This window comes from Oncorhynchus keta, chromosome 35 (assembly GCF_023373465.1).
Source record: "Oncorhynchus keta strain PuntledgeMale-10-30-2019 chromosome 35, Oket_V2, whole genome shotgun sequence".
In the NCBI taxonomy this organism is placed as follows: domain Eukaryota; kingdom Metazoa; phylum Chordata; class Actinopteri; order Salmoniformes; family Salmonidae; genus Oncorhynchus; species Oncorhynchus keta.
This window is the reverse complement of record NC_068455.1, coordinates 46,460,896-46,481,642: the sequence shown is the minus strand read 5'-3', so window position 1 is coordinate 46,481,642 and position 20,747 is coordinate 46,460,896. Positions and strand designations below refer to the sequence as shown.

Genomic DNA, 20,747 nt, shown 5'->3' with positions numbered 1-20,747 from the left:
ACTATTATTCAACAATGTAGAATGCACCATAAAATTGGTTGACAACCGCCATATAAAGTCCAAAGAAGTACAAAAGAAAGCCTGAGGAAGGAGGAGAGATGACGAGAAAGGAATTCGGTTTACCCTTTTATCTGTGGATTAGTTGTCGGAGTAGAGACCTTGTGCATTTCAGGTAAAATAACAACCAAATGTTTATATCCCAGGACAAATGAGCTAGCAACAGCAAGCCGGCTAGCTAAATTGCCATAAATGTTTAATGCTTTTCAACCTGTCCCCAAATTAATATAATTGGTGCAGAGATTTTTATGATATTTCAACCTGCATGTCCTGGTCGATGGCGCACACGTGCGTCCGATTTGGTCAGCCTGTAACGATGAGTTTTAAAAGCATGATAGGCCTACTCTTTTGATGATAAGTGTTTGATGTGATTTTCGAATGCATTTGTGTTGATGTCAGAGTGATTAGAGGGACAATAGAGAGCTGAGTACCAGACTATTAGCGGTTGTTAGTGAGTTGGGCACTACCAACGCATCAGCGCCAATCATGTACTGAGTGCATAGGAGGAGATTACTGTGACTCAACAGAGACGTGGAATTTGACTGCGGCCATGACTCAGGACTGCCAGAGTGGCGGTAATGCAGTCACCGCAACGGCCCTAATCCTTTCCAGACTCTTTTACTTCCATCCTTCACATCTGACAGTTGAAGGGCAACATGGAGGAGGCATACCCAATCTTTCCACCTATCAGGGATCAAGTAGGGCAAGAAAACAGGGAAAGCTTTGCGATGCAGCCTTTTCTCCTTACCTTGAACACATAGGTGGCTCCTCCTCCTCCGCCTCCGCCCCCTTTGACCTGTGTCTTCTTGTCCAATGGTGTCTGCTCTACACAGATCTTGTTCAGTGTCCCGTTGGTCTACCAATGATAATGGGGAGAGAGTGATACCCGAGTTTCTTTATACAGGGGAAAATAACACATTTGAGACACTGTACATCTGTATAATCCAGACTTCCTCACAAATCATGCATTGATATCAATGGAAGATGTTTGCCAAAGTCAAGTTCCAAGCTCATATATGTAGGTAGGATTGGGCCTTTACTAGCCTATTCCCAAGTGTCCAAGAGTGTCCAAGAGCATAGGAGCAAGTGTCCAAGAGCATAGGAGTACTACACATCATGTTTTATTCTACCCAATCTACCCATCACTGCCTTGGGCTATTGTAACAAATTAGAGATTTATCGAGAGCCAAACGACCAGCGGTGCTGATGACAGGTAATAGTAACCAGACAGTCAGTCCTCTTCATTCCAACCACGATACTTTCATCAATCTGGACTTCAGGCTCCTACAGCCAGAGCTGGAGAGGGAGGGGAGAGTTTGATTGACATCTGCAGGAGGAGAGGGGGCAATGGATTCCGACCTTGGCCAGTGCCCCATGGGAGGCCGTGGATTGCCAGAGCTCAATTTCACACAGAATTACCCCCCACCCCGCCCTCCTGCCCTAACCGACACCCTCCCACCTCTGGCTGTCGCTTTTGTGTGTGTGTGTGTGTGTGTGTGTGTGTGTGTGTGTGTGTGTGTGTGTGTGTGTGTGTGTGTGTGTGTGTGTGTGTGTGTGTGTGTGTGTGTGTGTGTGCGTGTGTGCGTGTGCGTGCGTGTGTGCGTGCGTGCGTGCGTGCGTGCGTAAGTGTTTAATATGGTGTGTAAAAGCCTAAAAGGATATTAATACTTCTACAGAGGGGAGGCTGTGAGGAACATAGAACACACCGGCACTCAACTAATCAGTTTAAAAGCCCCCTTTGAGAGTATCTACTCCCTTCAGGATTATAGACATGATAGAATTATAGACCTCAAGTGACTCCAAATGCATCTGGGCCACCTCTCAGCTTTTCATTTCAACGTTTTTCTCCAAGATATTTTGAGCCATTTTCCAAATGATTCCTGACTGAGAACTCCAAAGTATAAGACAACTCTGGGATGAGGCCAAAAACAAAATAATGGGCTGAGAGTAGGGGTGTAAACGTTTAAACAAAATTGGGATTCTTGATGTCAAAGAAATCATACCTAAACGAAAAACAATGTTTATTTGTTTTTTCCCCAGTTATCACAAAATATTATTTTCTGTGTTATAGGCTAAGTAGACGATTGGCTATAAAGGCCAGGGGAAAGTTGTGTAATTTAAATAAAACCAGAGAGGAAGAGTCAAACTTTAGATATACTTTGATGAATTTCTGAGGCATGCAAGACAAGACATTGCAAGATACAGATTACTTAGACATAAGCCCACGGTTCTTTCTGCCCCTTCCTCTCACTCCATCGTGCTGTCTCGTCTGCTTGCCTGTTCGTTCTCTTCACTAATGATGTGCATGTGTGTTCAGTAATCGGTCTGTTCCATGTAGAATATCCTAGTCTATTCATTGACGATAAGCCCTGCTTTACTGAAGTTGCGAGACATTGCAAGCCAAACAATTGCGAGATATAGCATTCCATTGTGAGATACAGCTTTTGGTTACCGTTAGATAGGCCTAGTGCACGGTTCTGACTGTCTGCCTGGAGGCAGACCTGACTTTATATTGTGCCCCTCCCCTCTCCCTCCATTCCTCTCAAGCTATCTCACTTTGAAAGATATAAGTGTTTGTGTTCTCCAAAGTACTGCAACTAATCACTCCTTTCCAAAAATACTGAATTTTAGGACTTGAGTCGATTCGTAGCAGAATTGAATCTTGACACTTAGAAATGGGAGTCGATATGCTAGGAGTCGAGGAATCAATTATTTTGGAGTCGACTCTCCACCACTACGTCATCCTCATCCACATTTGAGAAAATGGTAGAGAAAGGCAAGCGACAGCAGCGAAGTCCTGTATGGCAATACTTTGAGAAGTTAAATCAAGTGTCTTGCCATTTCCATTGTTAGACTGAGACTCTCACCTAGGGATGTGACAAATTGAAAATGTGGTGAGACCTAAACCGTTACTGGAAGCAGTGCGGCTGCATTGTGAATTCACGTAGAATTTTATGAATTTGTGTTATAATTTGAACAGAAAACGGATAAAAATTATGTTTAAACGTTAATAATTATTTTCCATTTCTCATCTTCCTAATGCGAGTAAATTCAATTCAACAATGTTTACAGTGGAAATGTCAAAGCCGTTTTGAGGACGTTCTTCTTTTGCCATATCCCTGAGACTTCAACATCACAGTTTGGATCGAGTTAGGCCATGCTGTAGTCTATAATAGGCTACTTTTGCACTTGTGAATAACTGACAGGATTGCGTATAGGTGTAAGTGATGAAGCAATGATTCCACCTGATTAATTAGAAAGCAAAATTAAGCCTTTACTATAGCCCCCCTGGCCTAAGAACCCTGGTTTAACCTGGGTTTGTCTTCAGTGTATTTGTTTTTTTTCCAAGTTATCAGACCTTCTTAGATACAGTCATCTTAGATAGGGCTCCTTAGTGGCTTTTGGGAAGTTGGTACTCACATTGGGGCAAGCGTCCTCTCCCTTTTGGCCCACCAGGAAATAAAGCAACTCGCCCTTCTGAAGCTGGAAGTCCGCTGTGAGTTGGACACCATGTGACTTTGTCATGGCCAATACACTGCGACCGCCAGCTGCCCCACAAGCTGTGATCCTGTTTTGGAAATACACATAAACAGAAAGGCATGACTTTGGTATTACTACTTTGTATGAACCAGCTGTACATAAGGCATTATAAATGCATTTATCACATTTGCTTTAACTTAAAGGTCTGATATGTAACTTTGTGGGCGACCCGACCAAATTCACATAGAAATGTGAGTTAAATATGTGTAATCCACATTGAAAGCAAAACTGATAAGCAGTAGATCCGTTCTATGTGCACTATTTCTATGCTTTTTCTTTTTTTGGTTCTACCTAGAACCATCTATATAGGGTTCTTCATAGAAACCCACAGTATATGGTTCTACCAAGAACAATTTTATCCTCTATATTTTTTTACCTGCGACCCTCAATGATGGGTTCTACTGAGAACCCTTTCATCTATGGAGGGTTTTTCCTAGAAAGCTCTATGAACGGTTCCACCAGCCTATTAGTCTTTAAAACTTGTTATGGCTGCAATCCCGATATCGGGATAAGTGTCATCAACAACCACTGAATAGAATAGCGCTACATACAGTAAATATTACTATAAATATTTATATTCATGAAATCACAAGTGCAACATAGGAAAACACAGTTTAGCCTTTTGTTAATCCACCTGTCGTGTCAGATTTTGAAATGATGCTTTACAGTGAAAGCAATCCAAGCGTTTGTGTAAGTTTATCGATCGTACGATAAAACAATATTAAGTACACTGAGCATTCAGGTAGCTCGGTCACGAAAATCAGAAAAGCAATCAAATTTATCGTTTACCTTTGATGATCTTCGGATGTTTTCACTCATGAGACTCCCAGTTACACAATAAATGTTCATTTTGTTCCATAAAGATTATTTTTATATCCAAAATACCTCCATTTGTTTGGCGTGTTATGTTCAGAAATCCACAGGAAAGAGCGGTCACGACAATGCAGACAAAAATTCCAAATAGTTTCCATAATGTCCACAGGAACATTTCAAACATTTTTTATAATCAATCCTCAGGTTGCTTTTAAAATATATAATTGATTATATATCAACCGCAAATGTCTTTCACAGTAGGAGAGGGGAAAACAGTGACTGTCCAAATTCTGTTGCGCGAGCAAAACTCATGTGACCACTTGACGCGATGTTATTTTTCTGGCTCATTTTTCAAAATAAAAGCCTGAAACTATGTCTGAAGACTGTTGACACCTTGAAGAAGCGATAGGAAAAGGAATCTGTTTCATATGGCGGGGCGGCAGGGTAGCCTAGTGGTTAGAGCATTGGACTAGTAACTGGAAGGTTGCGAGTTCAAAACCCCCGAGCTGACAAGGTACAAATCTGTCGTTCTGCCCCTGAACAGGAACCCACTGTTCCTAGGCAGTCATTGAAAATAAGCATTTCTTCTTAACTGACTTACCTGGTTAAATAAAGGTAAAAACATATATATCCCTTTAAATCCAGCAAAGGGAGGCTATGGAACATGGAGATTTCAAAATAGAAGCCGCTTCCTGTTTTGATTTTTTGATATCAGTTCTGTTATACTCACAGACAATATTTTGACAGTTTTGGAAACTTTGAGTGTTTTCTTTACAATACTAATAATACTATGCATATAATAGCAACTGAGGAGCTGGCCGTTTACAATGGGCACCTTTTCATCCAAGCTACTCAATACTGCCCCTGCAGCCATAAAAAGTTAAAATTACATAATATATGATGATGCATTTTTAAAATTTAGTTTACCTTTATTTAACCTCTTCAACCTTTGGGGGCGCTATTTCATTATTGGATTAAAAAACCTGCCCGTTTTAAGCGCAATATTTTGTCACAAAAAGATGCTCGACTATGCATATAATTGACAGCTTTGGAAAGAAAACACTCTGACGTTTCCAAAACTGCAAAGATATTATCTGTGAGTGCCCCAGAACTGATGCTACAGGCGAAACCAAGATGAAACTTCAAACAGGAAATGAGCAGGATTTTTTTGAGGCTCTGTTTGCCAATGTCTCCTTATATGGCTGTGAATGCGCCAGGAATGAGCCTGCCCTTTCTATCATTTCTCCAAGGTATCTGCAGCATTGTGACGTATTTGTAGGCATAACATTGGAAGATTGGCCATAACAGACTATATTTACCAGGTGTCCGCCCGGTGTCCTTTGTTGAAATTGCTGCGTAATCTACAAGCTGCACGCAGTCATCCAGTGATTTGAGAGGAGAGAGGAGACTTCCACGAACGATATATCATGAAGAGATATGTGAAAAACACCTTGAGGATTGATTCTAAACAACGTTTACGATGTTTCAGTCGATATTATGGAGTTAATTTGGAAAAAAGTTTGGCGTTATGATGATGGCAGAAAACGGAGCGATTTCTCCTGCACAAATAATCTTTCAGGAAAAACGGAACATTTGCTATCTAACTGAGAGTCTCCTCATTGAAAACATCCGAAGTTCTTCAAAGGTAAATGATTCATATTTGAATGCTTTTCTGGTTTTTGTGAAAATGTTGCCTGCTGAATGCTAACGCTAAATGCTACGCTAGCCTGCAATAGCTATCAATACTGTTACACAAATGCTTGTTTTGCTATGGTTGAGAAGCACATTTTTGAAAATCTGAGATGACAGTGTTGTTAACAAAAGGCTAAGCTTGAGAGCTAGCATTTTGATTTCATTTCATTTGGGATTTTCATGAATAGTTAACGTTGTGTTATGCTAATGAGCTTGCGAATAGGATTACACACCTGGATACAGGTTTTTTTCGTGGCTAAACGTGATGAACAAAACGGAGCGATTTCTCCTAAACAAATAATCTTTCAGGAAAAACTGAATATTTGCTATCTAACTGAGAGTCTCCTCATTGAAAACATCCGAAGTTCTTCAAAGGTAAATGATTTCATTTGAATGCTTTTCTGTTTTTTGTGAAAATGTTGCCTGCTGAATGCTAACGCTAAATGCTACGCTAGCTATCAATACTGTTACACAAATGCTTGTTTTGCTATGGTTGAGAAGCTTATTTTGAAAATCTGAGATGACAGTGTTGTTAACAAAAATCTAAGCTTGAGAGCTAGCATATTGATTTCATTTCATTTGCGATTTTCATGAATTGTTAACGTTGCGTTATGGTAATGAGCTTGAGGCTGTATTCACGATCCCGGATCCGGGATGGCTCGTCGCAACAGGTTAACTAGGCAAGTCAGTAAAGAACAAATTCTTACAGTCCTGGCCAAATGACACATGAGAATTACACAAATTTTCATTTTCACAAAGTCTGCTGCCTCAGTTTGTATGATGGCAATTTGCAAATACTCCAGAATGTTATGAAGAGTGATCTTGATGAATTGCAATACATTGCAAAGTCCCTCTTTGCCAAGCAAATTAACTGAATTCCCCAAAAACATTTCCACTGCATTACAGCCCTGCCACAAAAGGACCAGCTGACATCATGTCAGTGATTCTCTCGTAAATTTTTAGGGATCAAATCCCAGTAACGGGATCAATTTGACAACATCCGGTGAAATGGCAGGGCGCCAAATTCAAATTAAATTACTAGAAATATTAAACTTTAATGAAATCACACATGCAATACACCAAATTAAAGCGACTCTTGTTGTTAATCCAGCCAACATGTCAGATTTCAAAAAGGCGTTTTCGGTGAAAGTAAACCTTGTGATTATCTGAGGATAGCACCCCACCAAACAAACACATGACATACATATTTCAACCCGCCGGGCGCGACACAAAACTCAGAAATAACAATACAATTCATGCCTTACCTTTGAAGATCTTCTTTTATTGGCACTCCAAAATGTCCCATAAACATCACAAATGGTCCTTTTGTTTGAAAAATTCCATCGTTATATATCCAAAATGTCCATTTATTTGGTGTGTTTGATCCAGAAAAACACTGGTTCCAACTCCCGCAACATGACTACAAAATATTTAGTAAGTTACCTGTAAACTTGTTCCAAACATTTCAAACAACTTTCCTAATACAACTTTAGGTGTTTAACGTAAATAATCGATCAAATTTAAGACGGGATAAACTGTGTTCAATACTTGATGAAAACAAAGTGGAGCGTGCTTTCACCCGACCCCCGTTCTGAACTGCCCTACTTCTTCATTTCTCAAATGAAAAACATCAACCAATTTCTAAAGGCTGTTGACATCTAGTGGAAGCGATAGGAACTGCAAGCAAGTGCCTTAGAAATCCAGATCCCCATAGAAACCCCATTGAGTGACCTCAAAAATAAAACTTCCTGGATGGCTTGTCCTTGGGGTTTCACCTGCCAGATAAATTCTGTCATACTCACAGACATCATTCAAACTTAAGAGTATTTTCTATCCAAATCTACTAATAATATGCATATCCTAGCTTCTGGGCCTGAGCATCAGGCAGTTTACTTTGGGCATGCTTTTCATCCGGACTTGAAAATACCACCCCCTAGCCTTAAGAAGTTTTAACACAGGTGTGAGGGTTCATGAGGACAAGGCTGGAGATCAATCTGTCATGCTGATTGAGTTCGAATAACAGACTGGATGCTTCAAAAGGAGGGTGGTGCTTGGAATCATTGTTCAGTCAAACATGGTTACCTGCAAGGAAACACGTGCCGTCATCATTGCAATGCACCAAAAGGGCTTGACAGGTAAGGATATTGCTGCCAGTAAGATTGCACCTAAATCAACCATTTATCGGATCATCAAGAACTTCAAGGAGAGTGGTTCAATTGTTGTGAAGAAGGCTTCAGGGCGCTCAAGAAAGTCCAGCAAATGCCAGGACCGTTTCCTAAAGTTAATTATTCTGTGGGATCGGGGCACCACCCTTACAGAACTTGCTCATGAATAGCAGCAGGCAGGTGTGAGTGCATCTGCATGCACAGTGAGGCTAAGGCTTTTGGAGGATGGTCTGGTGTCAAGAAAGGCAGCAAAGAAGGCACTTCTCTCTGGGAAAAACATCAGGGACAGACTGATATTCTGCAAAAGGTACAGGGATTGGACTGCTGAGGCCTGGGGTAAAGACATTTTCTCTGATGAATCCCCTTTCCGAATGTTTGGGGCATCCGGAAAAAAGCTTGTCCGGAGAAGACAAGGTGAGCGATACCATTATTCCTGTGTCATGCCAACAGTAAAGCATCCTGAGACCATTCATGTGTGGGGTTGCTCCTCAGCCAAGGGAGTGGGCTCACTCCAATTTTGCCTAAGAACACAGCCATGAATAAAGAATGGTACCAACACAAGCAACTTCTTTAAAAAAATCCAGGAACAGTTTGGCGACAAACAAGGCCCTTTCCAGCATGATGGAGCACCTTGCCATAAGGCAAAAGTGGCTCGGAGAACAAAACATTGATATTTTGCGTCCGTGGCCAGGAAACTCCCCAGACCTTAATCCCATTGAGAATTTGTGGTCAATCGTCAAGAGGCGGGTGGACAAACAAAAACCCACAAATTCTGACAAACTGCAAGCGTTGATTACGCAATAATGGGCTGCCATCAGTCAGGACGTGGCCCAAAAGTTAATTGACAGCATGCCAGGGCGGATTGCAGAGGTCTTGAAAAAAAAGGGTCAACACTGCAAATATTGACTCTTTGACACTTGTAATTATACTTCAGTATTCCATAGTAACATCTGACAAAAATTTCTAAAGACAGTGAAGCAGCAAACTTTGTGGAAATTAATACTTGTGTCATTCTCAAAACTTTTGGCCACGACTAATTTCAATGACGGCCTTGATCAGGGACAGAACGACAGATTTTTAAATTGTCAGCTCGTGGATTAGATCTTGCAACCTTTCGGTTACAAGTCCAACGCTCTAACCGCTAGGCTACCTGTCACCCTATTACATACATTATCAGTCAAAGTTTAGACACACCTAATCATTTAAGTTTTTATTTTTATTTGGACTATTTTCTACATTGTAGAATAATAGTGAAGACATCAAAACTATGAAATAACTTATATGGAATCATGTAGTAACCATAAAAGTGTTCAAAGAAAGTGTTCTTCAAGGTAGCCACCCTTTGCACATTCTTGGCATTCTCAAAAACAGCTTCACCTGGAATGCTTTTCCAACAGTCTTGAAGAGTTCCCACATATGCTGAGCACCTGCTGTCTGCTTTTCCTTCACTCTGCGGTCCAAATCATCCCAAACCATCCCAATTGGGTTGAGGTTGGATGATTGTAGAGGCCAGGTCATCTGATGCAGCACTCCATCACTCTCCTTCTTGGTCAAAGAGCCCTTCACAGCCTGGAGGTGTGTTGGGTCATTGTGCAGTAGAAAAACAAATATTAGTCCCACTAAGTGCAAACCAAATGGGATGGCATATCACGGCATAATTCGGTGCTAGCCATGCTGGTACATGTGCATTGAATTCAAAATAAATCACAGACCGTATCACCAGCAAAGCACCTCCACACCATCACATCTCCTCCTCCGTGCTTCACGGTGGGAACCACACATGCGGAGATCATCTGCTCCCCTACTCTGTGTCTCACAAAGAAACAATTTGGACTCATCAGACCAAAGGACAGATTTCCACCGGTCTAATGTCCATTGCTTGTGTTTCTTGGCCCAAACAAGTCTCTTCTTCTTATTGGTGTCCTTTTGGAAGTGGTTTCTTTGCAACAATTTGAACATGAAGGCCTGATTCTCACAGTCTCCTCTGAACAGTTGCTGTTAAGATGTGTCTGTTACTTGAACTTATTTGGGCTGCAATTTCTGAGGCTGGTAACTCAAATGAACTTATCCTCTGCAGCAGAGGTAACTCTGATTCTTCCTTTCCTGTGTCTGTCCTCATGAGAGTGAGTTTCATAATAGCGTTTGATGGTTTTTGTGACTGCACTTGAAGAAACTTTCAAAGTTCTTGAAATTTTCCGGATTGACTGACCTTCATGTCTTCAAGTAATGATGGACTGTCAATTCTCTTTGCTTATTTGAGCTCTTCTTGCCATAATATGTACTTTGTCTTTTTCCAAATAGGGCTATCTTCTGTATACCACCCCTACCTTGTCACAACTCAACTGATTAGAAGGCCAGCATCCCAGAGTCGCCTCTTCACTGTTGACGTTGAGACTGATGTTTTGCGTGTACTATTTAATGATGCTGCCAGTTGAGGTTTTGTGAGGCATCTGTTTCTCAAGCTAGACACTCTAATGTACTTGCCTTCTTGCTCAGTTGTTCACCGGGGCCTCCCACTCCTCTTTCAATTCTGGTTAGGGCCAGTTTGTGCTGTTCTGTGACGTGAGTACCACACAGCATTGAACGAGATGTTCAGTTTCTTGTCTTGCATGGAATAGCCTTTATTTCTCAGAACAAGAATAGACTGATGAGTTTCAGAAGAAAATTATTTGTTTCTGGCCATTTTGAGCCTGTAATCGAACCCAGAAATGCTGATGCTCCAGATACTCAACTAGTCTAAAGATGGACAGTTTTATTGGTTCTTTAATCAGTTTTCAGCTGTGCTAATATAATTGCAAAAGGGTTTTCTAATGATCAATTAGCCTTTTAAAAAGATAAACTTGGATTAGCTAACAGAACGTGGCATTGGAACACAGGAGTGATGATTGCTGATAATGGGACTCTGTAAGCCTATGTAGATATTCCATAAAAAAGCATCTGTTTCCAGCTACAATAGTCATTTACAATGTCTACGCTCCATTTCATGTTATTATAATGGACAGACAAAATGGCCTTTCTTTCAGAAACAAGGACATTTCTGTCTGACCTCAAACTTTTGAACCATACTGTATATTTACAAGATGTATTATTATTAAGAATGTCAGCGGTTGTCTTACCTGTAGATGCCAGTCTCTGGTACCCTCCAGATTTGGATGCCTTTGAATGGGCTTCTGGTTGCCACATTAACATTGACATTGCTGTTCCGATAGGAGCTGGTACACTGGGTTGGGGTGGGCCCCTCTGAACCAACTGCCCCACAAGTGTGAAAGGCCCATTTCGTTGCTGTAAAACACATTGTTACACATCCATCAACATTTGTGTATGGACACGTACACACACATGAATACATTATGCACACACACGCACTCTCACACTCGCACACAAACTCATCACATTTATGTTTTATTTCACTTCAACAAGCAACTCCAATGCTCTATACTATCACACCATCAAACCCCAACACACTGAAAAGGCAGAAATAATTATGCATCCTGCTTGTCTGAGTCCTGATTATTCATGGCATTAATGAAATAAGCATCTCCATCATGTTTCACTGCATTAAGACATTCCAATGCTATTGTCACTGTCCAAAGAAAACTTCCACTTTTTGTCAATTTCTTTTTTGACATGATTTTTACTCTCTCAGTGTGACAGAACAGAATAATTGATGAATTCATGAACGCCAATACCCGTTGAAAGTCATTAAATGTCTGCAAAAAACGTAGAGTTTGCAAAAGTATTCACCTCCTTGGATTTTGTTGTCCACCTGGAATTTAAAAAAAAAAATTGGGGGTGTATCAGATTTACACAACATGCCTGACATTTTCAAGATGCAACATACAAGAATACAAAAACAGAAAACTTGAGCATGCATAACTATTCACCCCCAAAGTCAATACTTTGTAGAGCCACATTTTGCAGCAATTACAGCCGCAAGTCTCTTGAAATAGTTTTTTTTTTACATTCTTGACTCAGAGCTACAGAATGGAATAGCATATACGCATTTTGAGGAACAATCTCATCTGTAAACTCACCAGAAAAGGGCCTTTGAATGTTTTCTTCTCTTTGTCACTTTCAGCATTGTTCAATGGCTCGCATCTTTTTTCACTTGTGCTAAACAATCTAAAGATTTAGAATAAAAGTGGTAGCTCTTATGGAAAATCCAGGTAAACAAAAAGTACGGATAAAAAATATTTGATAAATATTAGATGACGCTTAACCAGACACACTTGTCTAAATTAATGGGTCATGTGAAATAAATTATTTAATCCCTAGCCACATCCAAATGGTGGAAAAAGTACTAAATTGTTATACTGAGTAAAAATATAAATCATTTCAAATTCTTATATTAAACCAGACTGCACAAGTCCAGTAACAAATACTTGTGGGGCAAGGAAAATGTATGGAGTAAAAGGTACATTATTTTCTTTATGAATGGAGTGAAGTAAAAGTTGCCAAAAATATAAATAGTAAAGTAATGTACAGATACCACAAAAAAACTACTTAAGTAGAACTTTAAAGTATTTTTACTTAAGTACTTTACACCACTGCCCAAATGCCTTCACACCAGTACATTGGCATAGTTTATACTGTTACACACACACTTATCACATAGTATTCCATACATAAAGTTTAAGGCCATGCAACCTGAGTTGAAATCTGAGTGATGCGCCATATATTTATGGGGTGGACATTTGATACGGTCACATGATATTGTTGTGGTATGTCACAAAATCATGTTACGACCACACATCAATATTCATTTTATATATCAATATTTTGCTAAGTCTTGCTAAGTGGATGGTCTTTACAGAAGGTGTAAACGGTACAGCCAAATGGTTACTTGCATAGTAGCAACATCAGAAATAGATTGTGTCAATTTAAATAAAATAGACAAGGACAATATCAATAACGATATCAGTGATAGACAAGGTAGTTATATGCATACAATCAGGGGTAAAGTGGCTGAACAGTAGGATAAAAAAAATAATTGTAGTAGCAACGTGTGATAGGAGAGAGTCGTGAATAGAGGCACTGCAGATAGTGCCTATGACTGCTCCGTCCAAACCACGCATGAACAAGGGAATCTATATTCGGAGAGCCTGTTTCTGGTGCAGGGCATGTGATGTCCATAGCCTCTTTGACGCAAAACTCCCTAAACTTGTCATAAAGATAGTTTGTCTAGCTGTGTCCAGTCCAGGTGGTGCTTTTACAGGGAGACCATCTATGGGAGGAAGGACGTCAGCGTAGTGCAGCAGCTAAAACCTGGTCCCGACAGTCAGAACGCTCCTTGGTGACGACAACACCAGGCTCCAGAGCATCGAAGCTGTAAAACAGGGAATAAAAAAATCAGAAGACATTACAACCTTGCACAACATCAATTCACCTCCCAAGTTTAGATAAGAATAACCTCATACAATTAAAATTATTTTTTACCTGAAGTGCTGGTGCTGCTTGATCTGTTGCTGTCAGCCATGGCTTTCCACTAGCACTGTACCATCCTCCAGTCCAACCAGCTGTGGGATGTTTACCCCTGTCACAGTGCTGTCCGTCACAACACCAGAAATCTTCGACAAAGTGTTCACTCTGGTCATTCTGAAGCGCTGCTTGATGAGGCCAAAGCATCAGTCAGGGGCAAACTTGGAGTGGCCTGTGATGTGAATGTCCAAATTGTGGTGGAGCTTGTGAAATGGTTCAGCAGACACAATACCAGAGCACAAACTTGTTCTTGTTTTGGCCACTGCAGTTATCACAATTCAGGTCCAAACGTGTTTTCCAATCTCCGTATTTGGTGAAGAAATGGTGCATGCATTTGACTGCGCTGCTGGCTTGTGCTCGCTCTCTTGTTGATGACTGTACGACTTTTTGGATTAGAGTAGCTAGCTAAAAAATGAACTATAATCCAAATCCATAGAGTAACGTTACTAGCAATACAAACTGATTGTCATAGCAAGCTAAAGTTAACCAAATAACCTTAGGTTTAATGTTAGTTAGCAAGCCAGCCATCGCTAACAGCTGGCTAGCTAACAGTAAGCTTTAGCTTGCAATGAAAAAAACTTTCTGACAAAATTAGAAAAGTATGATATCTGAATCTGTAGCTAGATTCTTACCTGTATACATGGATGAAAGCTTCATGGCAGACTGCAACCCCATTATTCAGACATCCTGTGTTTCCGTTTAGTTTGCACAGCTTGTTTGGCCCGTTGTGTTCCACTGATTTCAAAATGTATTCTTTTCAGAGTGAGAGAGTCAGCATTTGTTGTCCAAAAAAGTAGTCCATCACAGCTTTTTCCCACTGACCTTTGTCGATAGCACCTGATAAACTCAGGGCACCAATGTTATTGAGAGCAGTAGCAACATATTTGCAGTTCTTCATGGATAACGTTATATCTTTCAAAAAAACTGCAGTAGAAAGGATTATCTATGCATTATGAACAGCTCATTTTATAGACAAGATGCTACACTGCACCAAACTCATCTCTCGGCATGTCCAGCCCACTCATTAACTCAGCCAATCATAGCTAGCGGGAAGGTTGCTGCCTTTTTCTGTGGCTAAACCAACTAGGCTTGGAATTTAACAATTGTATTCAGAATTACAGATGACATACACGTTTGATATTAAGGCACATGAAAGTTCACATGTTCGAGAAGGCATTTCTACCAAAAACATTCAAAAGGCTCTCCTGTAAAGTCGTGACTTGCAACTTATGCCTAGTTTCCTGAATCGGGTAACATTTGGGTTCTCTCCCTGCTTGAAAAGTTTCAGCCAAGTATCTCACTATTTGCATGTTTTATGGACAAATGTTTTTGTTTTTTTAGGGGTGAAAGTAGTTTTTTCCACTGCTGTACTTTTTCTTATACTGTCCTGAGCATTAATGTACAATAATTCAAACTAGGATAGGTTACTTTTCGTCAATATATTTTGGCTAAACATTGACATGATTGAATTTCATTGTTATCTCATGCGAAGCACATGAGATTTTGTCATAGCTGCTGGGTTGGGGGCAATTGTAACATTTTAAAATTTACCTGAGCCAAGCAGCCGAATTATGAAAATAACTTTATGATTTTAGAATTTTTACATGAATTACACAGTGCTAAGTAAGTTGTTAACAGGTATTATTTGGGCACAATCAGACTATTCACATGTTTTGAGAGGAACCGAATGGCCATGCGCAAACAGGGGTGTTACTGTAAATATAGGTTACTTATGTAACAGTTGTTAAAGTACTGTGTGAATTTCACCAGGTTCATATATTAATATGTCATGTTGATTTGTTATCATGCATGCCTGCGTCCTGGGAGTAGGGGAGTGTGTACTTACGTTTTGCCCTGCGTGCTCAAATCATTTTGATGCACTATGAGAGGTAGGCCCGCTTTTTCTGTCATCTTTAGAAAAGTTAGATTATTTTAAGCACAAAGTCATACATACCGTGTGTTGTTCATGAATAATGTTGTACTTGTACACTCATAAGTGGATGGTATTGTGGATGGTATTGTTAAGATGTAATTGTACTTTTTAGGATGATATCAACATTCTGAATTCAACATGTGGTTAATAGCTAGCTAAGGTATTAGCAGGCTATTGTATGTGTGAACGATGGCCAGCTCCTTGAATGATCCCAGTTCCTCCTAGTGTGCATCTGTTGTAGAAAGAGGTGACAATTCGCTGAACATATGTGCTCTACAAATGTTTTATTTTCTTTTGGATGTAGGTATGTGGTTTTATCTATTTAAAATATATGTTATGTGTTGATGCATAATAAGGAGAAGCTGTACTAATTTTTGATGCACTATGAGTGAAAGAGGCAACGATTCTCAGAACATATGTGCTCATCAAATGTTTTCTTTTCTTTTGGATGCAGATGCAGGATGCAGAGAGTGAATTCTGCTTGATTAAAACTACCTGATCTCCAAAGTCCACGTCTATAGTCTCAATCAACCACACACAACGCAGAGTTACAGTGGTGCAGTACAGCACCGGTTCCACTTACATAGACATAATTATATTTCTTGCAAAATCAATACATATGTCTATGATAATATGATAATTCCTAACATGAAGTTAAGACTTTTCAGATTAAAATCAAATATTGTGATCCGACCGTCTTATGTACAGACCTTTACATGATATGAATGATTAGGAGATAGATGTATGTTTAAAAGATTACTGGCATAGTTCAAGTGGTCTCTGAGCAACAGAGTAAAAGACAAAACATTTTATAATTGCCCCTAGTCAAGCGGACATGCCCTCTTGTGGACCCAGTGACATCATTGCTGACAAGAGACTTGAGCTGTGATAAAAAAAAACACAGATAAACGAACAGTACTGCGAGTGACATTTACAGTAAAGGAGATTTATGCTTGAGTCAATATTTGCTGCATTTACAGTGAGCGCAATCTCCACAAACATCTGTGCAATTGCTTTTAAAAGTCTCTCGTTGTATCCAAATCTGCGTTGGAATAAATCCCAGACTTGGTATCTAAATTGTCATTTAGATATCTCCCCCACCTGTCAACACAAGCCCCAAAAACAGACATGAATATGAGGTTAGAGGGGCAAGATGTCACGCCCTGACCTTAGATATCTCTGTTTTCTATATATTTTAGTTAGGTCAGGGTGAGACAAGTGGGTACTCTAGTGTTGTATGTCTATGGTTTTGTATGTCTAGGGTTGTTGTAGGTCTAGCGAGTTTTGTATTTCTATGTTGGCCTGATATGGTTCACAATCAGAGACAGCTGTTTATCGTTGTTTCTGATTGGGGATCATATTTAGGCAGCCTTTTTTCCAACTTTCTGGTGTGGGATCTTGTCTACAGTTAGGTGCGTGTGTGCACACTAGTAGCTTCACGTTTCTTTTGGTTGTTTTGCTTCGGTGAGTTTCAGTTGATTAAAAATATGTGCAACTCTATTCACGCTGCGCCTTGGTCTTATCATTTCGACGAGCGTGACACAAGGACTCTAAACCATCCAGTGAAAGTAAATGGGTTCTTAAGCTGGTCTTCTTGCCACCAAACCAGATAAAGAAGCTGTACATACAATTTAGAACGTACTCTTAAGTAAAATGAGTGCAGTAAACAAACATACTAGTCGCAACATACTACATGTGCATTTTACCTCAATAACCTTGACTAACCAGTGCTCCCACACATTGACTCTGTACCGTTACCCCCTGTATATAGCCTCGTTACTGTCATTTTACTACTGCTCTTTAATTTTTTGTTAATTATTTTTTCCTTATCTATTTTTACTTAACACTTAATTTTCTTAAAATGGCATTGTTGGTTATGGGCTCGTAAGTAAGCATTTCTGTAACGATGTACGCTGAAAGTTGGGAAGCAAGTTCAGGGAGTGAATACATTTAACCAATAAATGAGCAAAACAAGAAACACAAACAACGCACCAACTTGAAATAATAACACCTGGGGAAGGAACCAAAGGGTGTGACATATATAGGGAAGGTAATCAAGGAGGTGATGGAGTCCAGGTGAGTGTCATGAGGCGCTGGTGCGTGTGAAGATGGACACAGGTGTGCGGGATAATGAGCAGCCTGATGACCTAGAGGCCGGAGAGGGAGCACACATGACAATTTCACTGTAAGGTCTACTAAACCTGTTGTTTTTGGCGCATGTGACAAATACAATTTGATCCATACTGAGAATGCGTCATCTAATGCGCAGTTGCGTTTATTCAGCTGTTGTCAAACACATGTATGCCACAGAAATGGCCAGTCCTACACACACTACATGCACACCTTCTCACACACACATGAACACCCTCTCTCTTTCTCTCTCTCTCACACACACACACACACACTGGTTTTTACTGTCCTTGCGGGGACAAACTGGCACATGCACAGATAGGGGTCTACCTGTGCCTGAGCACCTGCCCCTTTGCCCTCACATGTTTTTTTGTTGTTGTTCTGAACCCACTGCCCTCAATTCAGAATAGTCCTCTACACCATGTGTAGGCCTACAAAGGATCTATAGCTTCTTTAAAAAATGTGCCTAGCTGTGGATTGTGTAGCCCTCTCAGTGAACAGCATGCAGATGAAACAGAACTTTCAAAATATTTCAAATACCACCGTGGGACAACACAGGTTGGAAAGCAAATGGCTCCCGCTGAAAAGAGAAGACTAATCTGTCTGCTTCTGTAGGCTATCGTAATATTTGTTTGATCAACTTTAAAATAGCCTTATACAAAGTAAAACAAGAGAGAGGTAGGCTTTTAACATGAACGCATTGCATCATTGAGCTTTTTTAGGACTATAATTTCCTACTCATATTGTACAATATGTTGTGTCTCAGATTCTCAGTCTGTCAGTGCCAAATTAGCCTGTCATTTCGATTGTTTGTGGGTTAGATTATGCCAAAGTCTTCAGTCATGTAAAATTATGTGGAATTGCATGAAATGCGTTTATAAAAGGCCACATTCGTCCCCGACCTCGGCACATGTGTGACTTCTGTAAACTCTTCTTCTCTACTGCTCTATGCCAATATGCACATGTGCTGATATGCATGCAATGCTTTATTATAAACATGTTTTTATTTTTTCATCTCATGTGTTCAGTCACCCCTATCTCGTGCTCACCTTTTGTTCTGGCACCTCCCAATTGACAAATTATGCACAGATAGTCTAGACTCTAGCTTAATTAACGCCATATACAAAAATATTCACACTAAGCCAGCCAGCCATATATCATGATTTCGAAGATTATGAATATTATAAAGTTATTATTTAAGACCATTGAAGATTAATTACAATCAGTAAAACATTTTTTTTAGCTAGTTAACTACCAAATGTACGTGATTCATCAATGTCAATGATGGTCTACCCTTTTTTCTCAATGTCAATAATGTCATTAGGAGACAATGTAACTAGCTTGTTAATGAGTGTGTTGTTGCAGGAAAAATAGGCATATGCAACAACAACGAAAATATTAACTATAGGCAGTTAGTATGTTATGAATTTCGAGATATGAATTATGAAAGTCGCTAAAACAATTCAAGGTCAGGGGTGCTCTTTTTTCATTTTGGGCACCTGTTCTGAGAAAGGTCTTTGCAGAGCCCTGGGGACCAAACAATTGATTCCAAGTAAAAACCCTACTTTCTCTAACCCTAACCCTTAACATAACCATAACCCCAAACCCCTAACATTATTAACCCTAAACCTAACCCTAATTGTAACCCTAACCCTAAGCCTAACCTTAACCTCCATAACTCTCCCTGCAGAACCCTGGCACTGAATCATGACCTGGGCGAACAGCCCACACCTTAACCCTTTCCCTAATCTGAGTTCGTATCCCTATCCCCATCCCCGCCCTCCACCCTCAAACCTTTCCCTGACCCCCTGTGCCCATCCCCCCAACAGAGACAGAACTCCAGATTATACCTCTCATCAGCACCCTCTCAGACACAAACAAACTTCTTCACTCCAGACTCAAAGTCGCATTCACCCACACACAACAAACATTCCCCCCACTCCAGGACTTCAAACCTACACTACATGACCAAAAGTATGTAGACACCTATATAGCTTATCCCACCTTTTGCTAAAATACCACCTGGCTGGGGACTGTGCCCACCCAAAGATCTGAGTGAGAGAACATTTTTAGAAGAGCTGTGCACAGGCATAAAAGTTGGTCTAATTTACTTGAAACAAAAGTCTACTGAAGTGAGACTTTGTCCTTGTGTTTCTTGGCTATTTACATTGTTTTGTTCACAAGCTAGGTTGTTTTTCAATGTTTGAGTTTCAACTGCTAGGGAAGAGAAGACAACTCTGCTACTAGTCAAACTCTCAATCTCACAGGCACAAACACGAGGAGTCACGTTACCAGTCCTTAAAGGGGCATTGGTTTCATCTGTGATATTTTGGTTAAAAGATTCAGGTCCCCAAAAATGAAATAATATACTACATTACTTCTTACTTGTAATACATTTATTGTTTTAGAAACATTACAAAGCATGCTCATAATTTTGTTTTGGCAAGTAAAAAATCTGAGTGGCTGGTAGATTTTATAATCTACCTGCCACAGTGGCTGGTGGTTAAAAAATAATATTTTAGGCCCAGAATAATAGCTAAAATCCACTGGAAATGAACAACTTTAACAATGTATTTGAGCAACAACAAGTGCTCATTGTGAAAATGTATTATTGTTTTCAGTAAACATTGGAAACTAAATATAGCTTATATGTTGTCAACAATCTAAGCCAACCGTGTCTGTTTTGCCCCATAGTTAAGCACACGTCGGATTTGTTGCTAAACAACCAACCTGTCTATGTTAAAGGCCCAGTGGAGTCAAAAACTGGATTTCTGTGTGTTTTATATACACTGAGTATACAAAACATTAAAAACACCTGCCCTTTCCATGGCATAGACTGACCAGGTGAATCCAGGTGAAAGCTATGATTCCATATTGATGTTACTAAATCCACTTCAATCAGTGGAGATGAAGGGGAGAAGGCAGGATTTTTTAAGCCT

The 20,747-nt window shown here is 40.0% G+C and overlaps 1 protein-coding gene across 1 annotated transcript in view; it reads right to left on the bottom strand.

Annotated features, from left to right (window-relative positions):
• LOC118369133 (ALK tyrosine kinase receptor-like) overlaps positions 1-20,747 on the bottom strand; it is a 592,945-nt gene that overhangs the window by 15,195 nt on the left and 557,003 nt on the right. The window contains exons 12-14 of the mRNA XM_035753612.2: positions 11,384-11,549; positions 3,478-3,625; positions 806-913 (exon numbers count right to left, since the gene is read on the bottom strand). Coding sequence (XP_035609505.2) covers positions 806-913; positions 3,478-3,625; positions 11,384-11,549 — 422 coding nt within the window. The remainder of the gene's footprint in view (positions 1-805; positions 914-3,477; positions 3,626-11,383; positions 11,550-20,747) is intronic.